Genomic DNA, 21,058 nt, shown 5'->3' with positions numbered 1-21,058 from the left:
AAAAATACAAAAATTAACCAGGAATGGTGGTGCATGCCTGTAGTCCCAGCTACTTGAGAGGCTGAGGCACGAGAATTGCTTAAACGCAAGAGGTGGAGGTTGTCGTGAGCCGAGATCGTACCACTGCACTCCAGCCTGGGCAACAGAGCAAGACTTTGGGGAAAAAAAAAAAAAAAAAAAAAAAAAAACAAAAAAAAAAAACCTACGATGAGATACCATTTCACATCCATTAGTACGGTTATAACAAAAAAAGATATTAGCAAGTGTTGGCTAGGTAATAGAGAAATAGAGATCCTTTATACCACCGTTGGTGAGAATGCCAGGTATTGCAGCTGATTTGGAAAATAGTCTGTCAGTTTATTAAAACATTAAGCATAAATTTGCCTTATGAAACAGCAATTTCACCCCTAGGTATCTATGCAATAGAGATGAAAACATATATCCATGCAAAAAATGGTACACAAATGTTCATAGCAGCTTTATTAATAATAATCAACAAGTAGAAATAAACCAAATGTCACTCAACAAATAAATGGATTTAAAAGATGTGGTATACCCATACAATGGAAAATAATTTAGCCATAAAAAGGAATGAAGTATTGATGCATGCTACAGTATGGAAGGACATTGAAAACATAGGCTAAGTAAAAGAAACCAGACACAAAATACCACATATTATATGAGTTCATTTATATGAAATGCCTAGAGAAGGCAAATCTTATAAAGACAGAAAGTGGATCAGCAAGGCTATCACACCCACGCACCCACCCAGGTCTGGTTTTAAAAAGTATTAAGCCCCCATGAAATGGACATTATTTGACTTTTGTTTGATGTATGGAAACAGCATTATCAAGTCTTGGTTTCAAAATATGTTTAAGCCCTTCTGAGTTACGTAGAACAGAGGAATGTTTTCCATTCGCAAGTGTTGGAGATGACAATATTTTCCCTCTGCCTTAATCCACTTATCCTAGAACCCTATAGGAAGGCAAAGACTGTCTTAATTGATTGATGCAGTTAAAGTTATTGATAGTGGGATATGCACATATGGGCTGCATCTGTCTATGAGAAGGAAGCAATGGAGCCAATTAATTAATTCAAGCAAAATTAAATGTTCACACCTTTTAAATGTGGAAACTATAAAAACCAAAATGGTTCTCTGTGCACTAAGAGCATAAGCTAGTTTTTGCTATTCTTAAGGGCCTCTTCCTGCATTTTGCCTATATTAAAATTCCTATGCAGATCTTATTGAGGTGATCAAGGTAGATGACTTCGATTTTTATTTTCTTCAACAAATTCACTTACCAATAACTTTCAAATGATATTTAATAACTATTTTAAACACAGAGGACATGGTCTTCAAATGATATTTAATAGCTACTTTACACACAGAGGACATAACTTTCAAATGATATTTAATAACTATTTTAAACACATAGGACATGGTCTATAATGTTTTGTCCTGACTTAAATATTTATCGCATGTAGTAGATTTTAATAGAAGAAAACAAGAGTGAATAATGGGTAGCGCTTCTCTAAACACAGAGTAGAGGTAAATCTTAGTGATTTAAATTAGTCACAATTCTGACTTTTTGAGATTGCATGTTTATAAGTTTTTAATGCATGAAATTAATGTCAATTATATAATATTTTGATTAAAGTCCTTCCATGTTTACTGTGTGTGTTTTTGCTTGCCTTATGAAAATTTCTAACCATAATGTATCAGTAACATTTCAAAAATTTATTTAAATTATAACATGTTAACATCAGAGGACCGTTGAATACGCCATAAGCATTTCTTTAAAGAATGTGGGAAATATCTTTTCTAATAATTTAATTTTCTCTTTTTTTAAAACAACTCACGTTAGCATTTTTTTTTTGCAGTAGCATCATTTTAACCCCCAACTGCATATTCACAGGAATATCTAATATTTTTTGCAAGTAACATTTTGAATTTGTTCTTCTTGACATCTTTATGTTTATATGCATTTTGCATTTCCCTATCTCATTTTTTTGAAATCCAAATGTAACAGATTTCAACTTTTTGTGTTACATTCTTTTTTTTTCTTTCTTTTTCTGGGTAGCATCTCTCTCTTTTCTGAATTTTTTGAAAACCTGTTGTTTTTGAATTCTCTTTTTTCCCTTTATTTTCCTTCTCAATATGACCCCAGGAGCCAACACAAAGAAAAACGCAGATGATATAACCAGTAATGACCGTGGTGAAGACGAAGGTATTTTTTGTTTTTTCAAAGCTCAACCCTGATGCATGATTTTGTATCTATCTCTCTCTCTTTTTTTTTCATTTCAATCTGTTTTTTCTCCCCTTACTTAAAACTAGTACACTTTGGTGTGCTTCTTTAATTATTTTCTTCTTGTAGCGAAACCACTGTCATTTTTAATCCCAGTTACCATGTACAGGGAACAAATCACTGTGAGAAGTATAAGCATTGTTTCTAAACGTGAAAAGAGTAATGAACTACTGTTTACAGAGAAGCCCATCATTTTTTTTTTTTTTTTTTTTTTTGGCTTGGTCACAAGAAGAGAAAATGGAATTTTGAAACATGCATGTATAGTCTATTTTCTCCCTTCCAAATGTTATTTTGTAAGTTAATATACTACTTTGGAGCTTTGGTCTTCTTAATTATTTTTATAAACTACAAAACTCTACAGCACCTTAGAAGAATTTTTTTGGAGGGGGGAGCTGAAATATCAGTTTTTTTTTCTTCACAAACATATTGATCCCAACATAGATTTCTGATAATCTGCTCACAGTGAAGTACACCAAAAAGTGTTTTAACGAGATGCTGTTGTTAACGAGCCCTGATGCATTCAGGACTGCCTTTTACAGCATTTGGGGGTGGAGGGGAAGGTAAGAGTATCTCAGAACTAAAAAAGGACAAAAAGCTAGCTATGTTCATCTTTCTTTTCACACCACGGCTTTTTTGAAAACGTTTTTCTCCTTAAAATGTTTTGTTGCTGTGAAGTTTCTTCTTAAGGCTACCAAATTGCTCAACACATTGTCTACCAGAAGTGAAAGGATTTTTTTTTAAAAGATGGTATGTCTGAGGTACTCATGCAGACAACTCGCACACTGTTTTTCTTCCCTTTCTGTACAAGAAATGATTTTTTTTTTTAAAGAGGGGAAGCAACAAAAAAAGTACTCAAGCAAGCCCTTCTTCATTGGTAAGGCTCTATAGGATTAGCTAAAAGCACATTTTTCCCATCTGGGTAGCAAAATGCATGGAACTCCATTAAGGCCCTGGCTGGACCTTTGGGTCTCTGTCTGAAAGGCAATTTAAAGCCCAAAAGTGAGTCCTGAATTATCCTCGCTCGTCAAGCCCAACGTCCATGACAGGGTCTTTTGACCAGTTCTTGTAGTTGCTCCCCTCCTTGCTTATCTTCGTAAATCAACTGTTCTCCAAGAAAAGAAATCTTGCCAACACCCTTTCCATGCCTAGTCTTCCCTTAACATTTTGAATGTTATTATTTTTACTGAGCTCATAGAGCTGTCACTGTCTCAAGTAGCTCTCTGAGAGATCTCAATTCTGATGGCCATAGAAGATCAAAATCTACACCTGCTTCAGGTAGCCCCTTCTTTGATAAGGGCTTCTGAATGCCTGACATTTTATCAGTATTGAGCAAATACATAAAAACGAAATAAACTTTTGTCTCATACCTTATACTGCTCTAATTTGTATCCTGTTTGGCCTTCTCTTTTTAATACATTTCCTCTTGATAATTAGGATCTGTTTTCACAGTGTTCCCAGTGAATCTTTATTACCATTAAAATGCCATCTAATTTTCATTTAATATTGTTAAGTTATGATTTTTTGACTTTGCATTAATATGACAACTGGTTATTACTTCCACAAGTTCAAGAGAGTCTTGTTCTATATTTTGTGGAAGGTAAGAGATGTTAATCTCACATATTTTCCAATGGAGCACTTTAAAGCAGCCCTTCAAAATCTCTACTTACTCTTTTTCCACAGTTTACTAGGCAACCGCTGGTAATAGTAAAAGAAATGAGGCCAAAAACAGCAAATTAGGAACCAGAAAGAAGCAGTGGATCATGAGAAAAGCCATTTCTTATTCATATAGCAGAAGACATTTCCCGTAGTGTATGATGCATAAATGATTAATAGAAGATTTTTACTTCATATTTGAATTTTATATTAGAAAACAAAAGACACTTTTCTGCCGTGGATTAAATATCTGCAAATAAATACTTGGGTAACTTGACACTCTTTCGTGTGCTTTACTGTGACCAATGGGTATGTCGTGTCTTCTGTATGCACCCAGTAAAATTGTGATCATAATTCGTTCAAATTGGAGCCACCATCCAAACGATGGTGATTCATATCCTCAGAATTCCTTTGTGGTATTTCAAAAGTGTCCCTGTGGATTATGAGGAAAAAAAAAACTTTATTGATGAAAAAATTGAAAATAAATATGCATAAATACTTGAGTTTTCTTTTAGTAACAAAGATATTTAAATTGTTTGTACACACACACACGCACACGCACACACACACACACACACACATATCTGTATCCAGAAATATTTTACGTGAGGTCAGTCTTCTAAAGGTTAAATGCAGCCCTAATGGCTGATTAATGTTATAAAACAGGTCTTTTCACAAAGCAGGCCCTACAGATGGTCTCCAACTTTCTATCATCACAGATCATTGTTTTTACATCATTGTTAATTTAAATAATAAAGTAAATTACTAAGAGGAATCATTGGTTGCAAGTCACAATGGGAATTTATATTCCCTGTGAAAATATAAAGCATTTAAATAGTTTGGATTCTTTTGCCATTTTTTATTACATCTCTTTTATTTTTGTCACCTAAGTATGTTAGTATGTTACTGTAATCACTGGAACAAAGACATTTGCTTGGACATCTTTTCTTTTTTTTCCCTATTTCTGTTCAGTTTTTAACTGTAGATTTTGCTTTCTTGTCATTATCTGTCCGTTATTGATAGTTTATACCTTCACTACTACTTTTATGTTTTTATTGTTAAATCGAAGATGAATCTGTACACTCACCTGCGAATTAAGATGCAACTATATTAAAATTAATTATAATTTTGAAGTTGATTTTATACTTAATTAGAAGATAAAATATATTTTGTCAAGGGTCCCATGTGTTTATTCAATTTAAATCACATTTTAGGGTTTGAGCAAAATTTAGGAAATGTGTACTTTACCTAAAACCATTTCTTGTAGTGCTTTAGATATATATAGAAGCTTAGATGAGCAGAGCACACTAAATGTCTGGATGCTTCTTAAAATACCATTTCCATAAATAGAAAACGTAATAGCATTGATCATTTTCCTTAGAAACTCTTATCAAGGGTCATATCATCCGTAAAAATAAATGTGCTTAACTCAAGTCAAAATAGGGAAATCAGTGAATCTCCTTTTTTCTTAAATTAGCATTGGTGAGTCAGTGTGATTCTTTATTGTGTTTCCTTACTTGGCTTTTTTTTCCAGATATTCATGATCAGAACAGTAAGAAGCCTGTCATGGTCTATATCCATGGAGGATCTTACATGGAGGGCACCGGCAACATGATTGACGGCAGCATTTTGGCCAGCTACGGAAATGTCATCGTGATCACCATTAACTACCGTCTGGGAATACTAGGTAAGTGATTGCATCATGTGAATGACTGAGCAAGAGGAAAGATGAAAAGTCCACTTCTCGTTTTGATGGGGTTCGTGGATTTGAATCCTGTTATTCCAGTTCCTGGTTAATTCCACTTCACGGTATTTACTTTATGTGATCGGATATGTTTATTCCTTTTACTACCTTCGTGCAACATGGACATGAATCGCTTCTCAAACCAATGCAGACTTTAAGATCTTGAAGATGAAATGAAATTTTATTTATAGCATGTTTCTCCCTTGGAGTTCAATGAACGTATGTTTGTCTACATAGACCTGTACAATGAACACATATTTGGTGATATTATAGTTGGGAATGGCCATAGATCTTAGCTTTCTTTTCTGATTGTGTCATTGTATGAATCAGTATATTGTGTGGAGGAAAAGACTTTATCCAATTCTCTAACTGATTATGTTGAGCCTTTGGAAGATCTGTTGTTTTGGTTCCATTGCATTTGCATGCAAGGAAACTTAGCTGTTAGTTGACTTTTGTTCCATTGATGATCTACGATTAAAGGCTAAATACATGGAAATTCAAGTTTAGTTCCTCCTTGTTTTGATGTTTCATTTCTTTTCTTTCTTTTTTTTTTTTTTTTTTCTTTGAGATGGAATCTCACTCTGTCGCCCAGGCTGGAGTGCAGTGGTGTGATCTTGGCTCACTACAACCTCTGCCTCCCGGGTTCAAGTGATTCTTCTGCCTCAGCCTCCCAAGTAGCTGGGACTACAGGCACATGCCACCACACCCAGCTAATTTTTGTGTTTTTAATAGAGGCAGGGTTTCACCATATTGGCCAGGCTGGTCTCGAACTCCTGACCTCGTGATCCGCCTGCCTCGGCCTTCCAAAGTGCTGGGATTACAGGCCTGAGCCACCACGCCCGGCCATCATTCATCTTCTTCTAATTGTAGGTTGGAAAATTATGAATCTTCAGGGTCAGATTTCAGTACCTTCTGAGATGGCCTTTCCTGGTGTTGGTTAGTTTGTGAATAATATTCCTAAGACCTATGTAAAAACATTTGTTTTCCAGGCAAAAATGCATTAAAATGGTGTAGAAAATAAAATTTTTAACAAGTTAGCCATGAGAGAGATGTGTATATTGGTTGCAGTGTGATTATGATACAATATGAAATACAAAACAAAATGGAGGCCAGGTGTGGTGGCTCTCGCCTATAATCCCAGCACTTTGGGAGGCTCAGGCAGGCAGATCACTTGAGGTCAGGAGTTAGAAAACAGCCTGGCCAAAGTGGTGAAACCCTGTCTCTACTAAAAATACAAAAATTAACTGGGCCTGATGGCAGACGCCTGTAATCCCAGCTACTCAGGAGGCTGAGGCAGGAGAATCTCTGGAACCCAGTAGGTCGAGGTTGCAATGAGCAGAGATAGCGCCATTGCACTCCAGCCTGGGGCGACCGAGTGAGACTTTTCTCAAAAAAAAAAAAAAAAAAAATAATAATGATAGTAATAAATTAATTAAAATAAACAGCAAAATAAAATGGACTAAAGGAGGTCTGTCAAACAAGAAATATGGCTGAAAATGTTTTCTTCAAATATTGCCAAGAATATTTTCTTTTCAATCAGATGACTTCATTTCATTTTGAGTGAGTTTTTTTTTTTTTCCTATGTGAAAACATTAACCTGTAAGAAGCCCTAAGAGGTGGTGAATTGCTGAGAAACCCTAAGAGGTGATGTAAGAAACCCTAAGAGAAATGCATTTCTTACTTTGAAATGCAAATCAGTCACAGGTGTTGCTAAAGTTGTATCTTTTGAAACATTGATAACTCAAAATTCCAGGTTGGTTTCTGCATTAAAGAAAATAAACACCACCAAAAAACCTTTTAGTATCAAAAAACTTATTATGTCATTGGCTTTATTTCCTATATTTTTTGTAGTTTTCTGTCAGCCACATCTTGGCGGAATAATGTCTCTGAACTTTTGCATAGCGATAATTGCACGCTTCACTGAATATTTTTCAGAGGCGCTGGATAGTTACTTTGGCTACTAGTGTTGGAAACAGGAAATTGTGCTTCTTGATGTTTTACAAAAGGTCCATTCTGACAAAGAGGTGGAAGGAGGAAAGTACGTGTGAGGGCACTGCACAGGCCCTCTTCAAAGGGAGCAGTGTGTGCACTGCCTGTAGCACGGCCACACGGAAGAAAGCTTGGGCATGCTTTTCTGAAGGAAGCAGTGGGCATCAAGAAAATTCTTGCTTTGCTGGAATCACAGAATATTCTGTTGCATGCATGATGAATTGATGTGTCTGATAAGATAGAGTTTCAAAAGAAATTGATCTCCTTTTCCCCCTAAAGCTCAGTTGTATCAAGCAACTCTACACTATGATTTTTTTTAATCAGTTTTGTCCCTTCGTGAATCAATTGCGCATCTTGCAAATTGGCCTCCAGGCCAATTATACACACTTTTTTTAGAGGGAAAAAAACTAACTGAAAAATTGTAAGTCTACTTTTTGTTATGGAGAGTTTTTAAAAGTCATAAGATAACAGAGAGCTGTAAAATTGGTGGAGAAGAAATAAAAGAAGCGATTTAGCATCTCTATGCCGGTCTATTTACATTCCTCCAATGAGCTAGTGTGGAACAGCCAAGCACACTACAGACTCCCTTTCATTTGATGGAATGAAATGTGCCAAGTTTGCCGATTTTACAGGGCGATAGAGACTTTAAAATGTGACTGCGTTGGTTTTTATCATGGATCTTGCATTTACTATTGTCCTCTTGAAAACAGCTAGGTGGCATTTACTTTTTGCTTGCAGGAAACTCCTATTATCGGTCTTGAAAAAATGTTTTTAAACCTTTGGCATCCAGATATTTAAAAAGATGATTGAATAAAATACACAGCAGGCGCTGCAATGATCATTTCAGTGAGTGCATTTCATACAAGTAGATACAATTTTAGGCAAAAAGTTGAAATATTCTTTGAGTTCTTTTTCTTCCAATAAAAGTCATAAATGCATAAATGTTATCTTCCTACCTGAGGAATGGAAAAATACTGTTTTAAGATTTTTTTTTTAATGGAGTAACAAATGCTATTTTCTGTTACCCAAAAGAGAGGATTAAAAAGATGAAACGTGCCCATAATGGAAGCAGAATGCTGGCATTGGAAAGAATGTAGATTGCGGCCGGAGACAGACAGGAGCTGACAACTTTCCTCTACCTCCGCCTTGAGAAAGTCAGCTAGTGTTTCCTCAGACTCTTTCCTTAGATGTAGAAGGCAGTGGTCTCTCCCTTGCAAGGTTGTTGTACAGTATAAAAGTTCCGTGGTTCAAAATACCACACTTTACCTCATTAATATATAATCTGCTTGTCAATAAAAAAATAACTTTTTTCTTTTTTCTTTTCTTTTTTTTTTTTGAGATGGAGTCTCGCTTTTATTGCCCAGGCTGGAGGGCAGTGGCATGATCTCGGCTCACTGCAACCTCTGCCTCCCAGGTCCAAGCGCTTCTCCTGCCTCAGCCTCCGCAGTAGCTGGGATTGCAGGCGCCCGCCACCACGCCCCGCTAATTTTTGTATTTTTAGTAGAGACGGGGTTTTGCCATTTTGGCCAGGCTGGTCTCAAACTACTGACCTCAGGAGATCCACCCACCTTGGCCTCCCAAAGTGCTGGGATTACCAGTGTGAGCCACTGTGCCTGGCCAAAAAATAACCTTTTAAAAAAGATTTAATGGACTCATGTAGATGAAGTTTCATAGGCTCTCAGCAGCAACCATTATACCCAATCACACTACAATTTCTAGTGTTATTAATACCATTATGCATTGTATTAATACTACTGTTTATCCACAGTAAGAATTGTAGCTGACCCAATCTGTAACGGCTAATATCTATCAAATATTGGCATCCAGACTGAACCATGTTAATTTAAAAAAACCGTTACAAGACACTTCTAGACATTAAATAAATCAGAAGATCATCATGTTTGCTATTTTTTAAAAAAATAATTAGAACTGTGCTACACAATCTTGCTAGCCATTGGTCATATAATTTATGATCCAATCCAGGACATGTTTGGGAGTTGCTCATGTGCTATGAATAAACTGGGATTGTCCCAGGCAAATTGAGATGTATCATCATAGCTATAAAGTAATTATTTATATCTACATGAAGTGTCTTCTGATTGAATTGGTGTTCAGTTTGTTTTTAAAGAAGCTGCACTTCTATAAACAGATTTCCTATGTGTTCTGCTGTACATCCTTGTCACTAGGAAGGTGTATATGTTACCAGAAAAGGATCCTAATCCAGACCCTAAGAGAGGGTTCTTGGGTCTCGTGCAAGGAATTGGAGGCAAATCCGTAAAGTGAAAGTAAGTTTATTAGGAAAGTAAAGGAATAAAGAATGACTGCTCCATAAGCAGAGCAGCCCGAGGGCTGCTAGTTGGCTATTTTTATGATTATTTCTTCATTATATGCTAAACAAGGGGTTGATTATTTATGAGATTTCCAGGAAAGGGGTGGCAATTATTGGAACTAAGGGTTCCTCCCGTTTTTAGACCATATAGGGTAACTTCCTGACATTGTCATGGCATTTGTAAGCTGTCATGGTGCTTGTGGAAGGGTGTTTTAGCATGCTAATACATTATAATTAGTATATAATGAGTAGTGAGGACGACCAGACGTCACTCTAGTTGCCATCTTGGTTTTGGTGGGTTTTGGCTGTTTTTTTTTTTTACTGCATCCTTTTATCAGCAAGGTCTTTGTGACCTGTATCTTGTGCTGAGCTCCTGTCTCATCCTGTGGCTAAGAATGCCTAACCTCTTGGGAGTGCAGCCCAGTAGGTCCCAGCCTTACGTTACCCAGCCCTTATTCAAGATGGAGGTGCTCTGGTTCAAACGTCTCTGACATATATATTCAAGAATTTGGAAAACCTGAAGTTCACCAATGCCTCTCAGATGAGTCATTGCCAGGGTGTATGGTGTTCCTATCTGCTCAGAAGCCAGCAAAATCCTGCTGAGCTGTACATGCCAGGGCATTTGCCTGGTCTCACCTACCCACTTGAGTACCTATGCCGTATCACCCATTCACCTCACAACATCCATACGCATCATTTACCCCAAGAAGATTAGACATTAATCCAGGTAATAAACTTTCAGAACAATCACCTCCAGACAGAAACTGCAGAGGATAATCTGATAAATCTGAATTCCTGTAAGGCCATTACTGAATCAATAATTACTCTTTTCTCCATCTTAGTCCCTTACTTTAGTATAACTTGAGTTCTCCCCAATCTGTTTTTTTTTTTTTTTTCATTCATGATAGTCCAAAGACCTTCGATGTAAAAGAGAATGCATCTTGCTCATGCTTTTTGATGGAAACACCTGGAACTTATTTATTCCTTCCCCTTTCCAGTTGTCTCCAACTGCAGGTCTGTACCTGCAGTGGATTTCATCTGCCTCCATTTAAATATGCATTTCCGTTTAGCTCACATGGTACTATCACCTTTTTGGTCATCCTATGACTTCATGCTTCATGTATGCTGAAATTAATTGTTGCTTCAAAAGAGTCCCAACTATGTAACATCAACTCATTGTGTGCCTCTGTGTGGCTGGCAGATATTACTTCATTTAATCTTCATAAACTCCCTTGGAAGAGTTAACCTTATGTCCTACCTATGAGGAGATGAATGCTTTGAGGTGATAGGATTTACTCATGGCATCACACCTTCTAGCACTCAGAGCAGGGACTGAAACCCGGGTGTAACTGAAGCCAGAGCTCTGACTTACCACTCAGAACTCATCCACAGCCTTGTTAATTAATGTCAAATATGAATTAGTAAACCATGGAATGAGTGAAGAAATTGAGTATCACTTTAGCATCAGATGTAGCTTTTATCATTATGCAAAAAAGTTCTTACTGCTGATCAAGATACACAATTGTGATAAGATGCTTACAGAGTATTTTTAAGTACCTCAAAGTGGGTCCTTGAAGGCTGATTCATTTCCATTCAATCGATACTGGTTTGCTTTGGTTCACGGTGATGGTGGCATTAACCACAACAATGGCATTTGTCACATCAAAGCTCTTCAGTGCAGTAGAACTAGTGTTTCATCAGGAAATTTGGTGTCCTACCCCCAGTTCCCATGTCATTGCTGGCTTGCTGTCTCGTGTGCATAAATTGAATCAAATGATCATTTCGGTGCATTTCTTACAATTTTTCAGATATTATAGCTATCCTGAAAATTTTCATCTTAGGGTAGATTGCGTCATGGTCTTCTGAAGTTGTCTTTCTCTTTAAGACCATTCATTGAATAAACCTATTAGGCGCTTTGGAGTCATAACTGAATATAAGACAGAAATGGTTTGATATAAAAGCAACCAACATGCATAGCAGAACAGCATCTGTAGTCATAATTTGGGTGACTTAACCCATATGCATGTGCTCAGCCTAATAATGTGGTCACTTTCCCTGTTCTGGACTCCCTTGTAGGGTTTTTCTCTGAAATTGAGGGAGGGTGGGCTGAGCTCTGAAGCATTCTTGCAACATCAGCCAGAGTGGTCTCACCTTTATGCTTTTGTGATATGTGTGAGCCATGTAATATTCCACTCAACAAAAGAAGCCTGGAAATCATTAGAAGAGAGGACCAATACGTTCTTCCCAAGAGTTACAGCCTAAATTCCATGGGTGTGCATTTATGTGACATGCATCTGACATTAGTGGGAGTTCAATGGGTCACTATAATTTCCCTGAAGCGCATCTGCTGAAAAATGTCAAGCTATCTTATAAATGACCTGTACGTTCTTCTCCCCTTTGGAAGTTAGAGGAGTTGCTCTATTTTGGGTACATTTGCTATTTTATTTCTTTTTTCTAACAATATTTCTTTTCTTTAATGCTTTATGAAGGATTTTATTTGAAATGATAAGTGGAACACATCTTATGTATCAAGTCAAAAGTTCATAAGCGTATATATTAAAAAAGAAAGCATAATTTCCTTTTTCGAGAATCAGCACACCTTGATGCCACTCTCCTGGTTTCATTAGAATCCCTCTCTTCTCTTCCTCTAACCAAAATGTCTCAGATTCCCCCTGATTTGATTTCTGTAAATGGCCTACTTTGACTGGAAGAATTGACTTTCTCTGTCTAAAACAGGACCCAGGCGTTACTAAAACACAACACTGCAAAAAGTTAAATGAGGAGAAAGGAAAGTTAAGCATTGTACTTAGTGAGAAACACATAAACAAAAGTAGAGACGTAAAAGAAGCATGAGAGAAGGGTGAGAAAGTGAAATCCTGAGACAAGATGAATGGTGTGTGGGCGCTCAAACCCAGGAAGTAGCAAAAGGTGGAAGGAAGAATGGGAGCCTTTAGAATAAGATTCTTTGTGGGCTGGGTGGCAGATGTTATCGGTAAAGCCAGCCTGGGGAGTTGGCAGGGGTCCATGCTGTAGATAACACAGTAAGAGAATGAACACATTGCAGAAGATAGGGCAACCTCTAATCCAAAAATTATCAGATAAAGAAAAACCAAGACACTTTGCAAAACAAAAAACAAACAAAAAAACACAACACAATGTCTTGTTTTTCATCATCATCTTCTTTATAATGAGATTTCCATGCATTGAATACACACTTGGAAACACTGTAATCCCATGGTTGTTGTGGCTGCAGATTGATAGGTGTGGACAGGTCTTTGGTGGGGCAAACAAAACCAGAATCATGTTTTTTGCTCTCAGAATGATCATTTGCATGGACTTTCCTCTTCTGCCTCCTAGTGGCTCAAAATGCCCACTGCATTCATTGGATTTATTCAGGATGTGAAGAAGCTCAGGGGAAATTAAGGATGAGTGCTTCGTCATTAGGACCTCAGAGGCAAATGGAGCAGAGATGGGGACGACTGCAGTGGGATAAGGACTCTCTCACCAGGAAGGTGCCATTGACGTAATAGTTGATGGGAACAGCAGAGCAAAGAGGCTCCCTCGTCCTCAGCTGACCCAACAACAGGCGAGACATCAGATGGAACGGTATTTATTGGGCAAGGAAAATCAGGGGAAGGCTAGGTGCAGTGGCTCTCACCTGTAATCCCAGCACTGTGAGAGGCCAAGGTGGGGGGATTCCTTGAGGCCAGGAGTTCCAGATCAGCCTGGACAACCTAGTGAGACCCTGTCTCAGAAAGAAAGAAAGAGAGAGGGAGAGGGAGAGAGAGAGAGAGAGAGAGAAAAGAAGGAAAGAAAAAGAAAAAATTAGCCAGATGTGGTGATGTATGCCTGGTGTCCCAGCTACTTGAAAAGCTGAGGCGGGAGGATTGCTTGAGCCTAGGAGTTCGAGGCTGCAGTGTGCTGTGATTGCGCTCCAGTCTCAGCAACAGAGTGAAATCCTGTCTCAAATTTTTTAAAAAGACTCAAAAGAAAATCAAGGGAGGAGTGGAGACAAGGTAGAAAAGAATTTTTTTTGTTTTGTGCTTTTTTCCCTAATGTATTCGTTTAATCATCAAATAAAAATTGAATATATTGATCATGTACAAAGTGATGTTTTGAAATATGTATCCATTGAGAAATGGCTAAATCGAGCTAATTCACAAGTGCATTACTTCAAATGCTTATTTTTCTACTGCAAACACTTAAAATCTACTTTCTTAGAGATGTTCAAATATTCAATTCCTTGTGATTCAACTTTGTTTGCCATATTGAACAGATCTTTTGAACTTTTTCCTGCCAACTGAAACTTTGTAACCTTTGGCCAACATCTCCCATTTCCTCTCCACCTCCAGCTTCAAGTTCTATAAGAGAACATTCTACTCTCTGCTTCTGTAAGCTTGACTTTTTTTAGATTCCACATATAAGTAAGATCATGTGATATTTGTCTTTCTGTGTCTGGCTTATATCACTTAACATAATGTCCTCTGGTTCATCCATGTAGTCCCGAATAACACAACTTCTTTCCTTTTTTTTGAGGTAGAATAATAGTCCCTTATGTATATAAACCCCATTTTCTTTATTCATTCATCTAATGATGGACATTCAGGTTGATTCCATATTTCAGCTGTTGTGATTAGTGCTGCAGTGAACATGGGAGTGCAGATTTCTCTTCAAAGACTTCTTTTTTCCAATCCCAAATACACAAAATTATCATCCGGCATCTGTCATGCTATGGAGACTCTCCTTGATCTATTTATAAACGATTCAGGATTTCTTTAAAGAAGCTGAAATTTTATTTTTACATGCATAACCATATTTACCAATCAAAATATTCAAACAAAAATCACAGAAGAATCTATTCCATCAATATATAATTCCCAGTTAATTGATTGTATAATGTCATTTAAGCGTGAGTTAGTAGTCACAGAGAATATGCCTTAAAAATGTTCCGTCTTTGAAAGTTTTACATTCAAAACAGTCTCTTATTAGTTCTGAAAGACACCATCCCTTTCTCTCTTCAGCCTGTTTTCTTCATTTTGCTTCTCATCCAGTATGTGAAAGGTTGATCATTTTTAGTTGATGAGGTTGACATGCCCTCTTTCTCCTTGGGGACAGAAGGACATAAGTTGTGCTCTAAATGAAAATAAGAGTATGGTGAGCATCCCAAGGGATGATGGAAAGTTCCAGGGAGAAGCATTGCAATTGAGAGCCAAATTCAAGTACTCTGGAATTAGGGTTCTGGTGATAATTCTGTCAGTATCTGCATATATTCAAGGAAATCAGTCCTTTCGAGTAGGATAATGGAAAAATCTCTAAAAGGCAATCTGAGCGGGATGTTTAAAGACTATGTGATTATTATGCACTGCATGCCTGTACCAAAACATCTCAAGTACCCCACAAATATATACACTTACTATGTACCCATAAAGTTTAAAAAAATGTAAGACTACTACACATATTCTGGCCTGCAGCTTTTTTTCCCCTGACATTTGCCTACAAGCCTGTAATAGCACAGGCAATTCTACAAGAAGCATGAATATGCACATATGTACATGCATGACAGCAGTGATACAAAGACAGATGTGTTGTGTTCTAGTATAATTGTCTTATTTTTGTCCAATCCATCATTAATAAGTCATTAGCTTTATGGAAATGAACCCTAGAGGATGAAACATACAGGTGCAAAGTAAATTTCCTAGGGACTAAATTATAACCAAATTATGGCAGGTACACCGTGCATTTAGCGATATAAATATATGTTTCAAATAAAATTGTAACATATTGATTGGCACGTCCAGCCATATTCTTAAGATACTTTATCCTTTGACTAAAAATAATAATAATCGCTTTTTTGAATGAAGTGTTTAATTTTCAGTGTAAAAAGTCAGGAATATTTTAGAATGCTCAACGCAACATTGCTTCAATGACCTAGGGCCTTTATGAAGATAAGTCACTAGAAAGTCTCTGTTGATTCAGTTAATTATTTGAGATTATATGCACTGATTTTCACTGTGTTAAGTATAGTGGCATTTATTAGAGGCTCAGATGTTATAGAGAGAAGGCTGTGTCCAGTTATAGGGCTGTAGTCATAAACAGGCGGGTAAAATCAACACATCATTATAAATCATAAACAAGCAGGTATGATAAACACATAATGATAAGCATTTCAGCACTGGGTGCAGTGTTGCATGCCTGTAGTCTCAGCTACTCACGAGGCTGAGGATCCTAGGAGCTTAGGAGTTCAAGAGCAGCCTGGGCAACATAGTGAGACCCCATCTTTAAACATTAAAAAGAACAACAAAAAAACATCATTTCAGTGTAGACAGGCATAACATGATCTCACAAACACTACGATTTGTACACAAGAAAACTAAGCTTTGCACTGGTGTTGGGAGAACATTTTGGAATGATAAACTATTTCCTGTTTGTTTTAAGAAATATTTGGTAACGTTTAAAGTAGTGTCTGCCTCTTTACTAAAATATTCCAGTATCTGTTTAGATGTCCCAGTTGCTCTTAGATACTTGGTAAACATATATATACACATATATAGCACACATATATGTATATATGTGGGTGTGGGTGCATATGGGCGTGTATATATCTATGTGTGTATACATACATATGCGTGTATACATACATATATGTGTACACACACATGCGTGTATACATACATATATGTGTACACACACATGCGTGTATACATACATATATGTGTACACACACATGCGTGTATACATACATATATGTGTACACACACATGCGTGTATACATACATATATGTGTACACACACATGCGTGTATACATACATATATGTGTACACACACATGCGTGTATACATACATATATGTGTACACACACATGCGTGTATACATACATATATGTGTACACACACATGCGTGTATACATACATATATGTGTACACACACATGCGTGTATACATACATATATGTGTACACACACATGCGTGTATACATACATATATGTGTACACACACATGCGTGTATACATACATATATGTGTACACACACATGCGTGTATACATACATATATGTGTACACACACATGCGTGTATACATACATATATGTGTACATACACATGCGTGTATACATACATATATGTGTACATACACATGCGTGTATACATACATATATGTGTACATACACATGCGTGTATACATACATATATGTGTACATACACATGCGTGTATACATATACATGTATCAGTTGTTTGCCCTTGTGATACACACACAGATCTATATGTGTGTATATATATGTGTCTATATGTGTACACACACTAATGTGTATGTATACATATATAAAATATGTTCCTTGATTCACAGTGGGATTATATCCCAATAAACCCGTTGTAAATTTAAGATGTCGTTAGTTGAAAATGCATCAATACACCTAACCTACCAAACATCATAGCTTAGCCTAGCTGTCATTGAACATACTTATAGCACTTACATTAGCCCACAGTTGGGTGACATCATCTAACACAAATGCTATTTTATAAATAAAGTGTTGAATGTTTCACGTACACTGTAGAGTATCAGTTGTTTGCCCTTGTGATTGTGTGGCTGACAGGGAGCTACAGACCACTGCCTGGCATCCAAAGAGACTGTGGTACGCATATTGCTAGCTTGGGAATATATCAAAATTCAAAATATGATTTCTACTGACTGAATATCATCTTAAGATCAAAAATCATAAATCAAACCATTGTAAGTCCGGGAATGTCTGTGTAATAATTTGGCTATAGTCTTAAACAGGTGGGTAGAATAAACACATTATTATAAATCCATCCTGTGCTTTTGAACACATGGAGGCTACCCCTCCAAAATGCCTGTGTTCAATATATTGCTGAACCTCTAGGTATCTTTTTCCTTCATTGCAATTTAATTTTTCCTTCTAAGCATGAACTTAAAATATTACTTAGGAATAGCATTCATCCTTCTTCATTCTTCTTTGTTTAAAACATGCTTAGCATTTCTCATCTTGAAAGAAATGAATAGCTTCCTTCTTTTCAATCATATTTCATCAGAACTATTCTCTTGAGGGCCACAGAAATGTCATAAGCATTTTCTCTGGCACTTCTGATACTTTTAATGGCTTTTGATACATCTTCATGTTTCTTAATCTTCTTGTGATCCTTACCATGTAAGTGACCCGTTGAGCTTATCTCCAACTCCTATTTTTCATTGTCTGCTTCCTTTATTTGAAACAACTTATATCCAGTGTACACGTTTAAAGTGTGCAATTCAGTGGCCTTTAGTATATGCACAACACTGTGGCACCAGCAACACCATCTAATTTTTGAACATTGACGTCATTCCAAAGAGAAATCCCATACCTCTTCTCTCCTAGGTCCCCAGGAGATAGGCTTCCACTAACTATCTACCTGTCTATATAGATTTGCCTTTTGGGGGCATTTCATGTAAATTAAATCATATAGTATGTGCTTTTTTGTGTGTCTGACTTCCTTCCCTTAATGTTTTTGAGGCTCATCCATGTTGTAGCATGCATCACTACTCTTTTATTTTTTATTTTTCAGTAATATTTCATTTTATGGATATACCACACTTTGTTTATCCATCCATCTGTTGCTAGACATTGGGATCATTTCCAGTTTCTGGCTATTGTCAATAATTGTGCCATGAATGTTCATGTGCAAGTTTTTGTATGGACATATATTGCATTTTTCTTGATTGGGGATATAGGAGCAGAATTGGTAGGTCATATTGTTAACTCTGTGTTTAAATATTTGAGAATCTTTCAAATTATTTTCCAAAATAGGTGTACCATTTTACATTTTCACCATCAATGCACAAAAGTTTTAACTTCTCCACGTCCTCACTCACACTTGTTCTCATCTGTCTTTTTAATTATAGCCCTCCTAATGGGTGTAAAGTGATATCATGTTTGGGGGTTTATTTTTGAATATTTACATCATTCCAAAAAGAAGTCCCGTATCTCTTCTCTCCTACATCCCCAAAAAGTAGACAAGAGGTAATCTACTCAAGAAATGATACCAGCTTAAACCAGGGCAGTACCAGTGAGAATGCAAAGAAAATAAAAAAGAAGAGGTTGTTCTGCGTGTCTTACAGATGCAACAGGATTTGCTGATTGATTGGATGCAAGGTGGCAGAGAATGAGAATGCATTTTTCCTGATGGCTAATGATGTTGAACACCTATTCATGTGCTTATTGGACGTGTGTATAAATCCTTTGGAAAAATATCTATTCAGATCCTTTGCCTATTTTAATTGGATTATCTTTTCATTATTGAGGTTTAGGAGGGGTACTTTTAAATAGTATAATGTGGATCCATGTTCCTTACCACATGTGGGATTCACAAACACTCCCGTTCTGTGTCTTCCACCCCCACTTTCTTGATGGCACATTCTTATTACTCATGTTTCTGAAAACATAGTCTTCAGCCTCATTGACCAGTGACTCTGAATATTGACGCCTATGTGTTTAAGCAGGCTTGTCCACTTACTATATCTCACAAGTCCCATGGTTATCGTGACAGTCCACTGCTATCCCGTCCCTTGTGGCTGTCTCATCATTGTATGGAGACAATATAAGGATGCCGGAACAGATAAAGGGTATTAAGATAGAGTGCCATCAATGTGTCTGTGAAGAAGGGTTCGTTTCAATCAGTTCACCATGACTGGGGATTTGATTCTGTCAATTGTTGGCTCAGGAATGTAAATGCTGAGTAAGGCAGGACTTGATCAGTCTATTGGGGTAAGGCATCATTGACCAAAGTGCAGTGCAAATTTATTCATTGACTATGAGGCATATAACTCTTTATAACTGTCAATAGAAAATGGACAAGGCATCCCTCCGTTCCTTACAAGGTTTTGTAATGAGCCCTGGATTTAAAAAAATACTAGTAATAATAAGAGAAAGAGAGGGAGACAGAGAGAGAGAGAGTTTCTAGTTTAAGTGAAGTTAAGATGTTTTTTCTATATATACAAAACTAGCTTTGCCAAGGAAGATGTAGTAGTGGTTTTCATTCATTCATTCTTCTTTCATTCAAGAAACAGATATTGACAACCTGCTGTTTGACACATGGTATAACAACTTCCATTGAAAATGGAGTAGCAAACAAAACAGAGAAAAAATCCCCAATCCTACAGCATTTCTATCCAGTAGGGGAAAAAACAACAACAGACAAGTATCATAAAATACACAGTAGAATATGATATCACAAGTGCTATGGAGAAATATTTAGTAGAGAAGGGTGCTAAATTAGAAATTTTGTGCCAAAATTTTGACTAAGGTGGTTATGGAAAGTTTCACAGATAAGGCAATACTGATGTGAGGGAGTGATCCATACAGTTACCTGGAGGAACAACATCTTGGGCTAAGGAAAGATCCAGTGCAAAGGCCCTGTGGCCACAGAGTCCCTGAGAATATCAGTGCAGCTGGAAAGTAGTGGTGAAGGGGATAGTAGCACCTGATTTCAGAGATGTCAGCATGAGCCACATTTTATATGCCTTTTAAGGACTTGTGTCTTGTTCTTAGTGAGAAAGGAAATGGCTGTCTATGTAAAGGGGCATCAGGTTAGAAGGTTGTTGCATAATCCACCCAAGAAATAATACCAGCTTAAACCAAGGCAGTACCAGTGAGAATGCAAAGAAAAAAAGAAAAAGAAAAGAAAAAGGTTGTTCTGGATGTCTTGCAGATCCAACAGGATTTGCTGATAGATTGGATGCAAGATGGCAGAGAATGAGGAGATTCCAGGACAATCCTGGCCAATTAGAAGTATACTTTGAGGACAACAGGAAATAGGCCATATGGCCGGGCGTGGTGGCTCACACCTGTAATCCCAGCACTTTGGGAGGCTGAGGCAGGCGGATCACCTGGGGTCAGGAGTTCAAGACCAGCCTGGCCAACATGGTGAAACCCCGTCTCTACTAAAAATACAAAAATTAGCCAGCCATGGTAGCGGGTGCCTGTAATCCCAGCTACTCGGGAGGCTGAGGCGGGAGAATCGCTTGAACCCAGGAGGCAGAGGTTGCA

The 21,058-nt window shown here is 37.2% G+C and overlaps 1 protein-coding gene across 7 annotated transcripts in view; it reads left to right on the top strand.

Annotated features, from left to right (window-relative positions):
• NLGN4X (neuroligin 4 X-linked) overlaps positions 1-21,058 on the top strand; it is a 341,699-nt gene that overhangs the window by 193,460 nt on the left and 127,181 nt on the right. For 5 of the 7 annotated variants that reach the window (XM_063659997.1, XM_063659996.1, XM_063659998.1 and 2 more), the window contains exons 3-4: positions 2,169-2,228; positions 5,494-5,646. In XM_063659997.1, coding sequence (XP_063516067.1) covers positions 2,169-2,228; positions 5,494-5,646 — 213 coding nt within the window. The remainder of the gene's footprint in view (positions 1-2,168; positions 2,229-5,493; positions 5,647-21,058) is intronic. The other 2 variants (XM_054472568.2, XM_054472569.2) reach the window with 1 other exon arrangement.

The sequence above is a fragment of the Pongo pygmaeus genome, chromosome X (genome assembly GCF_028885625.2).
Source record: "Pongo pygmaeus isolate AG05252 chromosome X, NHGRI_mPonPyg2-v2.0_pri, whole genome shotgun sequence".
NCBI lineage: Eukaryota > Metazoa > Chordata > Mammalia > Primates > Hominidae > Pongo > Pongo pygmaeus.
Note: the sequence above shows the minus strand (reverse complement) of the source record. Positions and strands in the feature narration are given on the sequence as shown.